General features: G+C 37.7%; 1 protein-coding gene across 8 annotated transcripts in view; it reads left to right on the top strand.

Annotated features, from left to right (window-relative positions):
* Positions 1–7,806, top strand: part of myo18aa (myosin XVIIIAa) — a 43,156-nt gene extending 35,350 nt beyond the window's left edge. For 4 of the 8 annotated variants that reach the window (XM_042732982.1, XM_042732980.1, XM_042732979.1 and 1 more), the window contains 8 exons: positions 631–714; positions 925–1,062; positions 1,388–1,573; positions 1,863–2,002; positions 2,215–2,259; positions 3,746–3,868; positions 4,587–6,046; positions 6,785–6,820. In XM_042732982.1, the coding sequence (XP_042588916.1) occupies positions 631–714; positions 925–1,062; positions 1,388–1,573; positions 1,863–2,002; positions 2,215–2,259; positions 3,746–3,868; positions 4,587–6,033 (2,163 nt within the window). In that variant the 3' untranslated portion in view covers positions 6,034–6,046; positions 6,785–6,820. Of the gene's footprint in view, positions 1–630; positions 715–924; positions 1,063–1,387; positions 1,574–1,862; positions 2,003–2,214; positions 2,260–3,745; positions 3,869–4,586; positions 6,047–6,784 lie in introns of all 8 variants that reach the window. The other 4 variants (XM_042732986.1, XM_042732981.1, XM_042732984.1 and 1 more) reach the window with 3 other exon arrangements.
* The last annotated feature ends 7,112 nt before the right edge of the window (positions 7,807–14,918 follow it).

The following is a 14,918-nucleotide window of genomic DNA, read 5'->3' as shown; positions in this document are numbered from 1 at the left end:
TATATATATATATATATATATAGTACCATATACAGTACAAAAATTTGGAGTCGGTAAGATTTTTTTTTTTTATAAGAAATGAATACTTGTATTCACCAAGTATGCATTAAATTAATCAAAAGTTACATTTATAATGTTACAGAAGACTTCTATTTTTATTTAAATGCTGCTCTTTTGAACTTTTTATTCATCAAAGAATCCTTAAAAAAAGTTCTCAAAAAAATATTAAGCAGCACAACTGTATTACACAATGATAAGAAATATTTCTTGAGCAGCAAATCATGATTTCTGAAGGATCATGTAACACTGAAGACTGGAGTTTTGCTGCTGAAAATGCACTTTTCCATCAGGGGAATAAATTATATTTTACAACATTTTCAAATAGAAAACCGTTATTTTAAATTGTAATACTATTTTAATATATTAGTGTTTTTACTGTATTTTTGATCAAATAAATGCAGCCTTGGTGAAAGTAAGAGACTTATTTCAAAAACAAAAAATGTGTATGACAAAGTCTAAATTATATATGTATATATATATCAACATTAAATCAGCAAAATTAAAATACTACTAGCACAGATTAAGAGTTCAAATTAAATGTACATATCATATGTATGTGTATGTGTTTAGTCTACAAGAGATCTGGCACAGATCAGTGACCTACAGGCCCAGGTGGAGGAGGCCATGAAAGAAAAACAAGAGATCCAGGACAAGGTACCAAAAAAACTAAAAATTCTTTGCAGGAGGCTGGAACTGCCTTCTGTCCCCTCATTATTATGTTCTACAGTACATAGTGGATTTGCAGATGGTTAGGGCCCATGCAGTGAGAAAGGTGCAGAGGGCTGGCCGAATGTGGTCTGAAACATGAGTCAGTCTTAAACATGACCTCAGACTGACCTGTGTGTTTTTTCCTTTTTTTGGCAGCTTCACTCCCTGCAGTCACAGCTTGAATTTCAGGAACAGTCTATGGTGGAGAAATCGCTGGTCAGCCGTCAGGAAGCCAAAATCCGTGAACTGGAGACCAAACTAGAATATGAGAGAACCCAGACCAAACGTCTGGAGGTGAGTCTCGTGACACTCATACTGCATGGCAAATTCAATGAATTCATAGCAAGACACTGAAGCAGGATAGTTCCGAAAAAAAAGAATTTATTTCAATGTGTATTTTAGTTGTAAATTTCAATTTAGTTTTAGTCTGATTTAATGTTTTTATTTTATTCCATGCATAATTCTTTTAGTGAACTGGATGCTAAACCAACGTCCATAGGACATGCAGATAAACAACTCATCAGTGGCCACATTTACAGTGAATTGCTTCAGTGTGTTTCTGTCTTTTTTTATGAGCTCTTATCTTTGACTTTTCCATCTGTCCATGTTCGTCCTCCAGTCTCTTGTTACACGGCTGAAGGAAAACCTGGAGAAGATGACTGAGGAACGAGACCAGCGTATTGCCAGCGAAAACCGGGAGAAAGATCAGAACAAGCGCATGCAAAGGCAGATCCGAGACACAAAGGAAGAGATGACTGAACTGTCTAAGAAAGAGGCAGAAGCCAGTCGCAAAAAACATGAGCTAGTGAGTTCCAGAGCGCCCCCTGCTGTATGGAGATTCTCTTGCCATTGCTATAGCAACTATAATGAAGGGAAACTGTCACAATGGATCTTTTATGAAAAGTGACATACAGTAGTTCTTGCATAGTAACCATAGCTTAACTGTGTGTATTTGTAGTAAGGCCACTGTTTATACCATAGATGGCTTCTCAGGTAAATGTAATGGTACTGCATAAAACAGTTGATAAAACAGTATGGTTGCTGTAGCAAAACCATGGCCATTTGTTTCATAACTTTGGTTGGACTTTAAACAGGAAATGGATATTGAAAGTCTGGAAGCAGCCAATCAGAGCTTACAAGCAGATTTGAAGTTGGCCTTTAAGCGGATTGGGGACCTGCAGGCTGCTATGGAGGATGAAATGGAGACGGATGATGATGATGACCTCATCAACAGGTATAAGGATTAGTCTTCTGTCAGTGCCACTGTTTCCATGGCAACAATTCTCTGAAGTTGATCAGGATAACCATCGCATGTTACTATTGTTTACATAGACCCTTTTAAAGTTCTTTTGCTTTTCTTCTTCTTCTATTTTTTTTTTATATGATCAACTACTTATTTTCCTTTCCCCCCGTTATTTTCATCTATTTTTATTTTATTTTTGGCAGTTTACAAGACATGGTGACAAAGTATCAGAAAAGAAAGAACAAAACGTGAGGATGCTAAGTGGTGATCGTTTCTCATCTGTTTTTTGGTTTGAGTTTGTAATGCTATTCATTGTAAGAACGTGAATGCTGTTGTATTACTCTCCAGTCCAACAAACCATGATAAGTCTTACATGGCAAGTATTATTTTCAGCTGAAATGGAAAGAAGTATTAGACCAGTAACTAATTTGATAATACAGCAGCATTTTTCTGTCTTCATGAGCATGTGCTGTGTTTAACAATATCGGGGAATCATGTTTCGGTTGTCTTGTAATTGTTGTGATTCGTTCATGTGTGTTGTGTGCAAGTGTGAAGTTGAAAGCGGGGAATACAATGTGTGACCGTAAGATGAAATTCTCCAGAAGCATCTGTAGCCTAAATTCACTGTACTCATGGCATCCCTGATTGTGTGTCAGATTATACTATGCTTTTGTGTATTTATGGGGGGGGGGGACCGTAGATGAAAATTTCTCCAGAAGCATCTGTAGCCAATGTTCCCTCTAATTTGCTGTGTTTAAGCAATATATACACATACATTATGTGTTGCTGATCGTGTTTTTTACCCAGTCAAGGCTGTATTACACCAATTTAAAAATAAAGTTTTCCATCTTTTTATTCCTATGAAGCAGAGCCATTTCCATACACCCAGAAAAATCATATAAAAATGATATTTTTGTGGATTCAAATTTAAACATTGAAAAACACAGAGAAGCCACTTTTCAATTAATACCACTTCTAAACCTGTTTTCATTCTCTGTTCGAAAATCCAAATTAATGTATCAAGTTTCTAGTGCATCTTGCTACTTAACTGTGCTTAGCAAGTTGTGATATGTTCATGTGTGTTGTTGTGCAAGTGTAACTGCAAGTATAACTGCAAAGATTCTGTGTGTGTGAAAAAGCTTTAAAATCAAATTGCATTCGGGTTGATTTGCTGTAATTGGGTGGAACTGCGATATGCAACCAATAGAAGCAGATTGTCACAGTCGATTAGCGTTTAAATGTGAGCTGTGTGTGTGCTTAAGCTTTAAATTGTGTGTGTGCTGTTTCCACCGTCTTCTTTAGATGAACATTTTGCGTCGGCTCCAGAAGCATCTGTAGCCTAAATTCCCTTTCTATGAAACTGTACATTCACCGGTTCTAAGTCTGGCATCCCTGATTCATGTTTCGCAGATTAAACTATGCTGCGTTGTATAACGTGCCACTGCGTTCACAGAGAATGCAGTAAAATATCTGCCTTTAGTGTTATTGTGGAACACTACACTCACAGAAAATACAGTAAAAATACACTCCATTAACATAAAATTCAATAAAATATCTGCCTTTAGTGTTATTGTGGAACGGATTGAAATCCTCTTTTCCCCTATTTCTTTTATTGAAACCATGTGTTGTTTTGGCACTAACCACTAACCAAAGTATTGTAACCCTCTTGCCATGATCAGCCAAAATGACCTTTATGTCAGCTGCTATATTTGATTGAGCTTCTCTTGTTGGCAGTGGAGATGAATCGGATATGGACTCTGAGGTGGAGGACCGCGTAGATGGGGTGAAGTCATTGCTCTCCAAGAGCAAAGGATCCGCCAAGACACTCTCTGATGAGGGCCCCCAGAAGACCACCAGGTTAGTGTGGAACCCCTTTAGTTGCATATTGGAGTTTAATTTCAAAGACTGAGATCATTTTATGATCCCCAGAGCTGGAGAAATTAAACCACACTTAATGGTGTTTGAGGAACTGGTGACTAAATTATGAGTTTGTTTACATTTAACATATAGTCTTTTTCTGGAAGTATAAATGAGTGTTTTAATTTTTGAACCCCTTCAAGCTAAACAAAAATACATATTTAACAGATGCATATTTAATTTACAGTGTTTCATTTAATCCTCCATAAGTTTTCTTTGGAAAGCTTATTGAACAATCGTTCAAAGAGTATAGGCAGCTTTTGTAGCTAAATCTACAGGGTAAGAACATTGGGGGCGCTACTGATGTGGTTTACTAGAGTACCAGCCAAGATTTACATATGTCCTCTCCATCTGTTAGACATGCTAATAAGCTCAAGACAGCATTTGATGGTGTTGGATTCATGACTGTTTCACCGACAGCTGCTGTTACTGTTCTGTTCCTCAGTAGTATTAGTACGGTGCAGTTACATAACTGCCATTAGGAGTTTAATCCTTTTAAGTTTATTCCTGGGGTTGGTGTAAAATATGCTCCTAAATTACCTCTCAAATCTCTTTCCTTCTCTGAATTCATGTTTATCTCTGTCACGGGTCTCATCCTGTTTCATTCATTGATCACCTGCAATTCTGCCATTTTTAATGTGTTTTTTGTCCGTCTTAGACACACCAATGCTGCTAATGCAGATGTGAAAGATATAAAAGAAGGGAAAGAGGGAAAAGAGGGGAAGGAGGAAGTAAAAAAAGATTCAGATGAGAGCCGTCCATTGTCTGTGATGAGCTCGCTCAGCTACAGGAAACGCTCCCACCAGAAGGACTGGAACGGAGGTGCAGGGGATGACAGCTCCCTCTTCAGTACCCTTCGGGAGCAGCCGGACATGCCAGACCGCTTGTCTTTGCGCAAAGCTAAAAGCAAATCCACAGACAGGCCTCAGACTGGTGATGACCTGGATGACCGGGGTTCAGTGATATCCCAGGCTTACTCTGAGGCTGCCAGTAGGGCCAGGAAAGGTCTAGATCGTCGCTGGACCAAAAGCAGTCCAGAATTTGACAAAGAGTCCATGGTGTCCTCGCTTGCCCCGAGCCGAACTTCCACACGCCGTGGGATAGACCAAGATGACGATGCTCAGTCTGGTGTGAGCAGCTTCAGCTTGCGACGTAGTACTTCTTGGATGGATGACAGTCGCAGTGATTACGGGCCGACAAGTACCAGTATGAGTCAACGATCTAGAAGCCGAAGTCCTGGAAGCACCAGCGTCGGCTCACGAATCTCCCTGGCCCGCAGCACCCGACTTAGCGAGTTTGGAGTTCGTCTGAATAATGATGGTGTTGATGACGATGATGATGTTGACTCTGTGAGTGTGGCCGCATACAGTCCTCGTTCAGTGGGTCGTAGTCTGTCCACTCCTGCCCAGCTACGATCTTCTGAGAACACACTGGACGCTTCTGATATTAAACCTGTAAGCCACCGCAACTACCTGGACCCAGAGCTCGAAAAAGCCATCAACGAAGTCCTGAGCTTCAAGCCAATTAAATTCAAACGCCGCAGCTTAGAAGACTCAGATGAAGAAGAGGAGAGAGGTGGTGATGCAGGACAGGAAGAAGATAGGAAGAGCATAAAGAGTTTGTTGCAAGACAAGAACGATGAAGGTCTGGGCCTTAGCGGGTCCAGTCTGAGACGCTCAGCTTCAGGTTCTGCTGTAGATTCTGGACGTTCTGGAAGCTCAATGAGTTCCTTCAGCTCCAAGAGCAGCAAGAAGAAGAACAAGAAGAAGAGCAGGCGCTCCGAGTCTGACAGCTCCTCCAATGAGGGTCATACTCGGCGGCATTCCAGACAGAAAGAAAAGAGAAGATCCAAAAGCTCAAGAAAGAAAGAATCAGGATCGTCCAAGTCTGAATCTGACTCTGAATCATCATCTTCAAGCTCTGCATCAACAGTGTCATACCGCAGCTCAAACAGCGTGAAGAGAACCCCAGGACAGAAAGACTCTGATGGGGGTCCGGAAAGTCCTGATGAAGAACGACCCCCAAGCAAAAAAGAAATAAAGAAACAGAAGAAGAAAGTGGACAGTCTGGTTATGAAGTATCTCTATAAGCCTGACAGTGATTAAGGATCATTAACAGGTGACCCTGGATGGGCCAGACTAAGGACTGATGTTTTCAAGAAGCTTCTCTCTAAACGCATGATGTGCTCTGCTGTGTGTTAAACTTTAAACAGTAGTTATATCATTGGATTAACAAGGCATGCTGTGACACTGTTGCCTGAACATTGTTTTGGGTTTGGACACAAAGTGTGGCCACAGAGTATTGTACTAACACACAAATGGTTATCTTGATTTTTCCAAGTAGGACATGTTCCTTGTTGGTTCTGAAACAATATACTATTAATCAGATCTTTGTGGTAGGTTTGACTTACATTTTGGAGCTTCAAAAACTTAATGTACCTCCCATTATCAACCATTGATTTTTCTGGGTACTGCCTAGGGAAATGTTGGAAACTTAATAGGAAAGGATAGGGGTAATAAGGGATAGGCTTCAGGCTTGATTTGTTCCAGGACCAATAAAAGTTATTCTTGGAAATGCAGTAAGCCATAATAAATGTACATAAAGCTTTAGAAATACTGGAAGAGTTTAAACTGAGGATTGAGCAAGACCTTATTGCAAACAAAGTGGATGTTTTGGAACTACTGTAGATGTGCATTTGTGACCAGTCAGGGACATTCACTCATGACTTTTGTCCTGCTATCTATCTTTGCATGACATTGTGCCCATCTGACCTCTCGCAAGGGACTAGTATTAAGGTGTGTCTATAATCTTATCTTTCTGTTTCTAAAAAAATCTTTTGTCTTTTTTTCCCTCCAGCCCCCCACTCTACAGACCACACTCAGTTCCACATGATGAAGACAACACTGGACCAGAGAAAGACACTACACAAACTGAAAGTACTATCCTTAAAGACAGCAATGGTGATGGTCAACCTTCAGAAAGCGCTGCGTAGATCTAATCTGCTGCTCGCGTGCACTGAAAAGTGCCTGTTTACCTCTCATCTGCCCTAGCACTGATTTACTTCGGTTTCTTCATAGCCTACAATGGGACTAAAGTTTATCACTGCAGGTCTACATATATAGTGTGTTTTAGAGTTTAGAGTGTTTTTTTTTTTTTTTTTTTTTTTTTTTTTTTTTTTTTTTGCAGCTGCATGGCACCTGTATTAATTTAGATTGCAATGTCTCCATCAACAACCCCTCCAAGAAAATGAAGTAATATATTGTGAAAAGGAAATGAAAATCTTTATCTAATTTATGTTTATTTTATTTGGTTAGAGTGTCTGCTTCATGACATTTTGCCTTGAATTTGCTTGAGTGAACTATGTAGCACAGCTTTACTGTAGTTTGCAGTTAATGAAATAGGGTATTAATCTCCATTTATTTCTTATGAGCTGGTGAACTACTGTTAACCAGAGGAAGTTAATTTAGCACTGGTTTACTGAATGACAGCATTTTAATTCTAAACCTCTTTTTGATTCAGTTTTTTTTCTTGGGGGTGCTTCATGTTTGGATCTTAAAATACATTTTTAACCATTAATTTAAGATAATTTAGTACCATTTAATTTAACTTTGCCAAAATTAATTATTGATGGGAGTCTAATAATTTCTGATGTGTTTGTGGGTAAGTGTGGTGTGTGCATGTGTAGCGTGTGTATGTGTGTGTCCTCCCCTGTTTTTCTATGCATTAAATAAGACTTTTATTATGAAAGCACATACAAACAAGAGACTGTTTGTCTGTTCAGTGGCTTATGCAGTAAAAGCAAAATTATATATAAAAGCAATATATATAAGAAAGAGTTTTGCATTTGTTTTATTGTAAATAAAAGATGTTGATCCATTTTTATGGCTGACAGAAAAATTGACATATGACTAGAGTGTCTGTGGGGTAGTTTCAGCCCTTATACCTAGAAGTTGCATAGAACCATGCGACCCAGTCAGCTCTTATCATTTTTGTGTCATATGCAACAAACTGTTACTTAGCAGACTATGGGAAGTTTGTGGCTATGCCATCTGATCCTGAGATAAAGGTTTAAATGCTATATTATAATATATTATATTATCAGTGACCACAATTTTGGAGGGCTTTTAATTTGGAAGGATTTCTCTTTTGTCTGCTGCAAGGAGTTCTAATATAAGTGATCAGTCACATGGCAATTACAGCTCAGGTGACGGTGTACTTCAATACTTTCCAAACAACTGATCTCGGAGTATTTTAGATTTCCTTGACCTAATCCCATCCAAAAGTGCTAAGCAAGCTAATGAAAAAGAACATGATATGAGCATGATAGCTCATTTTATAACACACTGTCTGAAACATTATCTCTAAAGGGGTCATATGACGCTGCTAAAAAGAACATTATTTTGTGTATTTAATGTGATATGCAATGTGTTTATGCAGTTTTAATATCAAACAACACATTATTTTCCACATACTGTACATTATTGTTGCTCCCTCTATCCCGCCTTTCTAAAACGCAACGATTTTTACAAAGCTCTTCGTTCTGAAAAGCGAGGTGTACACTGATTGGCCAGCTATCCAGTGCGTTGTAATTGGCCGAATGCCTCAAGCATGTGATGGAAATGTTACGCCCCTTACCGTACTGTGTCCCCCGGTGCGACTAGAAAAAAACAATAAAACCCATTACAAACGAGGCATTTGTTGCATCCAGTGGGGACATAATTACTGATTATAATGACTTATAATGTGTTTTTACACATAGCGTATCGCACGGCATAAACAAAACCATGACTTCATTTGTGATCAGGGAAACATCAAAAAAACAAGCGCTACTCTACACTGCTCAAAACTCGCATTTGAATCATCAGTGGCAAATTATTTAAATATGAAAACGTACTTACAGGCTGTGAGTCAGAAGCACCAGCCTGTCCTTGCAAAGTTGGAATTGCCCCACTTTGTAGAAACAACTCAGGAAACAGGAAACAGTCCTCCATAAAATGCACTGCAAACATCTGAATATTTAGCTTGAACTGTTCAGGAACAGTGTTGTAAATACAACTTAACCTCTGATTTCTAGTTGTGTCCTCTTTTGGAAGGCCAAACAAAGTAGTTTCGCTTTCACCATGAAACACACAGTGTCTCCACGACAAGACGATGGCAGCAGCAACAATATTTCAGGGAAAATAAAAGTTACGCATTCTTTCTTTGCATGAACATTTGGGCGGTGTTGTGCAAATCTTCCCACACAGTGACGTAGACGTGTGGGGGCATGTTTAAAAGAAGCGTTTTAGGAGGGCGTGGACGAGTCTTAACTTTTATAAAGAATACCTTTTTGGGTTTGAGACTTAAATCTTTGCAACTTTAGGAATCTTATCTATGCACGAACATCTTTTAACACGCCTAAGAGAAAGGAAAACTTGAAATTGCATCATATGACCCCTTTAAATAGGGAAATTTAGAATTTTGACATACTTAATGAGATCAAAAATTATTACAAGAATAGGTCTTATTCAGTTGTGTAAAAATGGTACTTCCATTGCAGAAACAGTAGATTCACATTAGGTGCACAAACTTGTTTTAGTGTATATATTATCCTCAGTTACCCTAAGAACAACAGTGGAAATTTGTTGAGTTACTAATTTTTTTTTATTGAGAAATGTGCCTTATTTTTTAAGGTTTATAAGAACATCTGTCTAGCAGACTAGAAGGAACGCAGTATGCAAACACAAGAATAGCATTTAATCCCTGGAGTCTCCAGGGGGCCCTTAGATAAACAGCGTTGTAGGAACGCACAGGAGAGGCATGCTGGGATTTCCCACTGCTTTGTGTTTGGGCTCATCCACACTATCTGTCTACTCTGTTCTGATCCGTGTTCACTGATATCATTTGCTCTTCAGTGGAAAAGTTAAACCAGCAGGACACTGGTTTAAACCCTCCCTTCCATTGTCCCATGATTTTCTAGCTGGCAGAAGCTTATGGTGCTTGATTAAATCTGTCGGAGGAAGTGCTGGATGTGTACTCTTTTAGAAGACTGCTGTTTTCAGTGTAAGCCTACATGACATTAATGGATAATGCATGAGAGTTTGTTTTTTTATGACCTGTAGACATGCATGCAAGTACAATGCTGATCGATGGTTTGGTCTTCTAGGTACTACTAAATAATGCAGGTTTTAAATAGTAATGTAACGAATGATAGTCAGACATCTGTTTTCTTAATTTGACAAGCGACTCACATCAAAGAGATACTGTTCTACTAAATAGACAAACTGAATGCTTCTTGGCCAATCAGATTAAAGGATAGGAACTAAAGGTCTATGATAGCTATAACCATAAAGTTGTGTATTGTCTTGTTCTGACAGATGATGGGTTGTTACAGAGGTCTTTTAATATCACATATAAAATTCCCAAGACTCAACAAGTTTAATCTTATGCTAGAATCCTGTGATTTAACACCTGTCTTTTGCTTTCCGCTGATCGCGGCAATCCCAAAGCTAATTAACATAGCCCTCTCTGGGTTGAGGATGGATTTCTTCTGCTTTAGCTAATGGTCTTTTAATGTGTCCATTGTCAGACAAAGTCAATATAAATTTACTTTATTATTCCCCTAATAAATACGCTCTGATCTTCCCACTGTGCGGTTCCCGTTTGGAGCCCCATTGAAGTGTGGGAAATGTGTGTTGTCTGCAGACTGATGTTCCCGTTGAGAGGGATGCGGGAACATCAGGAATCATGATTCAAATTGGCTAATCGTTTTTTAACAGCTAGCTTTGTTTATAGCTGCAGGGTTGGGAGACATAAACGATTTGCAATATGTGAAAAAATTATTCTTAACTAAAAATACTGCATTTTTATTATTCATGCTTTAATGGTCTCTACAGTGTTCAGATCATTATAAACCTCCCCCAAAAGATGTACGTTTCAGAACGTTAAAGTCTTAAAAGTGAAAAATTAATTAGCCATTTAATACCAAAGTTCATTAGTAGAGCAGATGGAATTAATTCTTTAGGGTATATATAGACAAATGATCCAACCATAGATTGCCAGACTGTTTCAGCAGCAGTTTACAGAAATTCTGCACAAGATGCAAACTTTAAACACTTAATAACTCACGTTGTGCTTAACCCTGGGTTTAATCCCATTCTAAACCGTTTTTAACCAAGTAGAGAAACATTTCACAATTGACTGAATGAGATGTAAATTTTCCTTCATGTTCTATTTTCAGAAATCAGGAAAATATGCTTGGAATTTGTGGAAAGAGCTCCTTTTAAGTCCACTGCATTATTTTCCCCCTTATTTACTTTTTTCCTTTGTATTTCACAGTAACAATGTGAAAAAAGACAACATATGCAGTACTGTGCAAGTGAGGTCTGTTCAACTGATTTAATATACTTGAAAAAATTCATTGAAATGCACTAAGAATCTCTCGCCTTTCTCCCCAAATTCTCACGTCTCTCTCCAGGATTGTTTTCACACAGATGCTTTAAAAATGTAATTGTCTTCCTTTTTCACTTCTTATACCTATTAGCAGTGTTTACTGGAATGTTTCTAAAGCAGGTAAATACAATATTTGCTATCTGTCAGGATTACAGAAATCACTTTGAAATATCATCACTCAATGTTCCAGTTAATAAATGTTTATGATTAAGACTATGTAAATTACGTAATATAGATATATACTGTATATTACTACAGTGATATTTAACAAGTCTGTAATACTGCTTTGGATATAATCAAGCTTTTGGAGTCATTCTTGGTCTGCTGTAGCGATTTGTAAAATGCTTTTACAAGTTTAAGTTTCCTTTTAATGTTCAGTAAATAAAAAGTGAGTAGATTAATGTCACCTTATTGTACCCATTTTGGAAAATATTTATTATTGTGTTCATACAGCAAATGTATTTGTTCACCAGAACTGACAGGAGCTGGGAACATTGAAGCGGTCTTTGCGTCTGTCACAGTGTTATTGTAGATCTAACGTGCAGAACGCAGAGACAATAAACCTTGACTCTCTGCGACCTATTCAAACTGCTGATGAAATGTTTCAGTCAGATCCGGTCCAGCCCTGCTGCCAACAATTTCCCATAAAGATCAGCTAATAAAAAAGCTGTTAAGATGGTTCCAATAGATATACTCTTAAATAATAAAATCTGCATTTTCTCAGAGCTTAAATTAAACATTTCATAGCCCCTTTTCAACAGAATCTCCTCCAGCCCAGCAATCCTGCAGTGCAATAGAGTGGGAGTTAGATTTCTGACGGTGTGAAGGTCAGCGGCAGTTTAATAGAGCATAATTTTTGTTTGGTAAGTGAATTATCAGTGCTGTGCAATAAATCACTGGGGACTCATTTTACTAATGCATATCATACAGTCAGAATGACCGCTGACCTTTATAAGGCCTGGTACTTGTTTTAGGAAAGGTCATATATTCTACATCCGGGGATCATTTGGCAGCTGAGCAACTGCCTTTAGCGTTCTGGCTTCAGGTTTTATAGATCACATAGTTTGTAAGTAATGTAGAGTGCAACAGTAACGTGCCAATTTTTTCAAGTCGTCTTGATTTTCAATAGTCATTTGTCTCCATAAGCATTAAATTGATGGAACTGAATCAGTATTATGTAACTATTGGCTATTAATCATTAACTTTATGTATAAAATACAGTTTATTTGAAGTTTATTGCAAAATATTTAATCTTATCAAATTTTAATTGACTGGAGATTAAATGACATACAAAATTCTATAACACTGTGAAACACCTTGAGATGTGTCTTTAAAGTTGTATGTTATCGCTAACAGTCAATGAGAAAATGAATGTAATTTTTTTTTGTATAACCAGGATGACAACAGAAAATGAATAATGCTGCATCAAACCGCAGACAGAGATCCAATCAGAGCTCTGGGATTCTTTGTTACCTCTGCGATACTGCAGATTGTTTTGTTGTGCAGCTTTGTGCAACACTTCAATACCTTCCACACAACTGTCACAGAAGATGCTGAGAAACTCATTTTTACACACTCAAGAGATTTGAGCCAGTGTTTAGTCTTAGCGTTGTGTTTGGACGAATTATGTGAACTTTTGTTTGGAGCTCTGTTACCTGCTCCCTGCATTAGTGAATGTAAAAAGGTTTATTTGACATTATTATGATTATTATGAAAAATATTTAAGATAGCGCTTATCAAATATGCAAATATGCAAATTTGTGACTGGCCATGTGATTTTCTTGCTTCCATTGATACACAAGATCACAATGTTGGTTAAAATGATGAATGATGACCATCCAAAGGTTTGGAGTTGATAAGTTTTTTTTTTTTTTGCATGTCTTTGAAATAAGTCTCTTATGCTCACAAAAACTGCATTTGTTTGATTAAAAATACAGTAAAAACAGTAATATTGTGAAATATTATTCTAATTTAAAACAACTTTTGCAACTTTTTAAATATATTTTAAAAGATAATTTATTCCTGTGATACAAAGCTGAATTTTTAGCAGTCATTTCTCCAGTCTTCAGTGCCTCCCTATGCTTCAAAAATCATCTTAAGCTCATTTGGTCTTCAAGAAACATTTTTTATTATTATCAATGCTGAAAACAGTGGATACTTTATTCTTTAATGACTAGGAAGTTCAAATGTCACTTTTGAACAATTTAATGCACGCTTGCTTTCAAAAAAAAAAAAAAAAAAAAGGTAATAACCTCATATTTTTGAATGGTATATTATATATATTCCATGTTTTTTCCCAATTACTACATGGACATAAAATGCACTAAAACTGCATTTCAGATAATTAGAGATGTAGTATATAGCGACAGGACCATCACTGCTTGAAATGTCATGTCAAGTACCCATTTTCTGTTAAAATGACTTATTAGCAGTCTGAGCTTCGGTCCCGGCCTCATGAATATTAATATTACCACCCGACATGCAAACAAAGTAATGTTTGTTCTTGGCTGATGAATAATTTACTTGGTCTTAGTAGTGGCCACAGGTGTGCGAGTATGTTCTCAAATGCAAAAGAAAAGCTTTTTTTAAATCACGATTTATACCAAGGGGGACAGACTGTACCCGTTTCCTCCTGAGGTGAAATCCTTTGTGTAAAAGCATAAAACTCTGTTATATAATCTCATGCTGATATGATCTCAGCAGCCATTCTACAAAAGCACCCCGGCCCAAAACATGATGTATAATGTCATGAAAGACAGAGTTCAAGTATGCTTAATCTCAAATGTGTGGCTTGTTTTGGTTGACATGAGTGATTTCATACTCTGAAATACACAGAATAAGGTTAAATGGATTGTGTGGGTCAAGTTTCACATTTTGGGATACAAATGTGGAAGGTGTTCAGCTTTATGGATTGCAATACTGTATGCTAGGTCATCTCAGTCATCATTCACATGGATATATGAAGGTCACAGGAATTGTGAGATAACTGCGAGTGGGTGGAGAAGACCACACAGGTTGTACATGATACTGAAGAAACCTTAGAAGTATGTCTTTTTATTATCTGAAATCACATGATCTCATTCATGCTGTTTCTGCAGCCATTAAGATAAGACTGTTTCAGAAACATTGGCTGCTACTGAGATGCACAGCAATGCTAAAAGATCCCTCTCAGGTTTTATAGGCATCCTCCCTGCATACAGTTGATGCTGAGTGCTTGGGTATGAAATACATTGCTTCTGCCCATGTAGACAGAATGACTTCATCAGTACAGGCAGAGCTGTCCAGTCCTGAGTGGAAATGTTTTCAGAGAGAAAGGCTCATTTAGCAGAACAGAGGGAGGCCGTGACATCAGCAGACTGAGACAAAAATATCTGGCAGCTGTGAAAGTCTTGGTGCCTGAATCACACTTTTCATAGCAGTTTTGATCAAATCCTCCAGCAGACACAAATAATCTAAAGTAGATGTACATTTAAGATGTGAATTTCATCTTTCATTCACTGAAAGTGGCATTTTAACGATACAGATTACATATATCATTAAGAAATTCTTAAAAAATGTT

Source organism: Cyprinus carpio, chromosome B10, assembly GCF_018340385.1.
Source record: "Cyprinus carpio isolate SPL01 chromosome B10, ASM1834038v1, whole genome shotgun sequence".
In the NCBI taxonomy this organism is placed as follows: domain Eukaryota; kingdom Metazoa; phylum Chordata; class Actinopteri; order Cypriniformes; family Cyprinidae; genus Cyprinus; species Cyprinus carpio.
The sequence above is the reverse complement of the archived record's forward strand: the minus strand, read 5'-3'. Positions and strand labels throughout refer to the sequence as shown.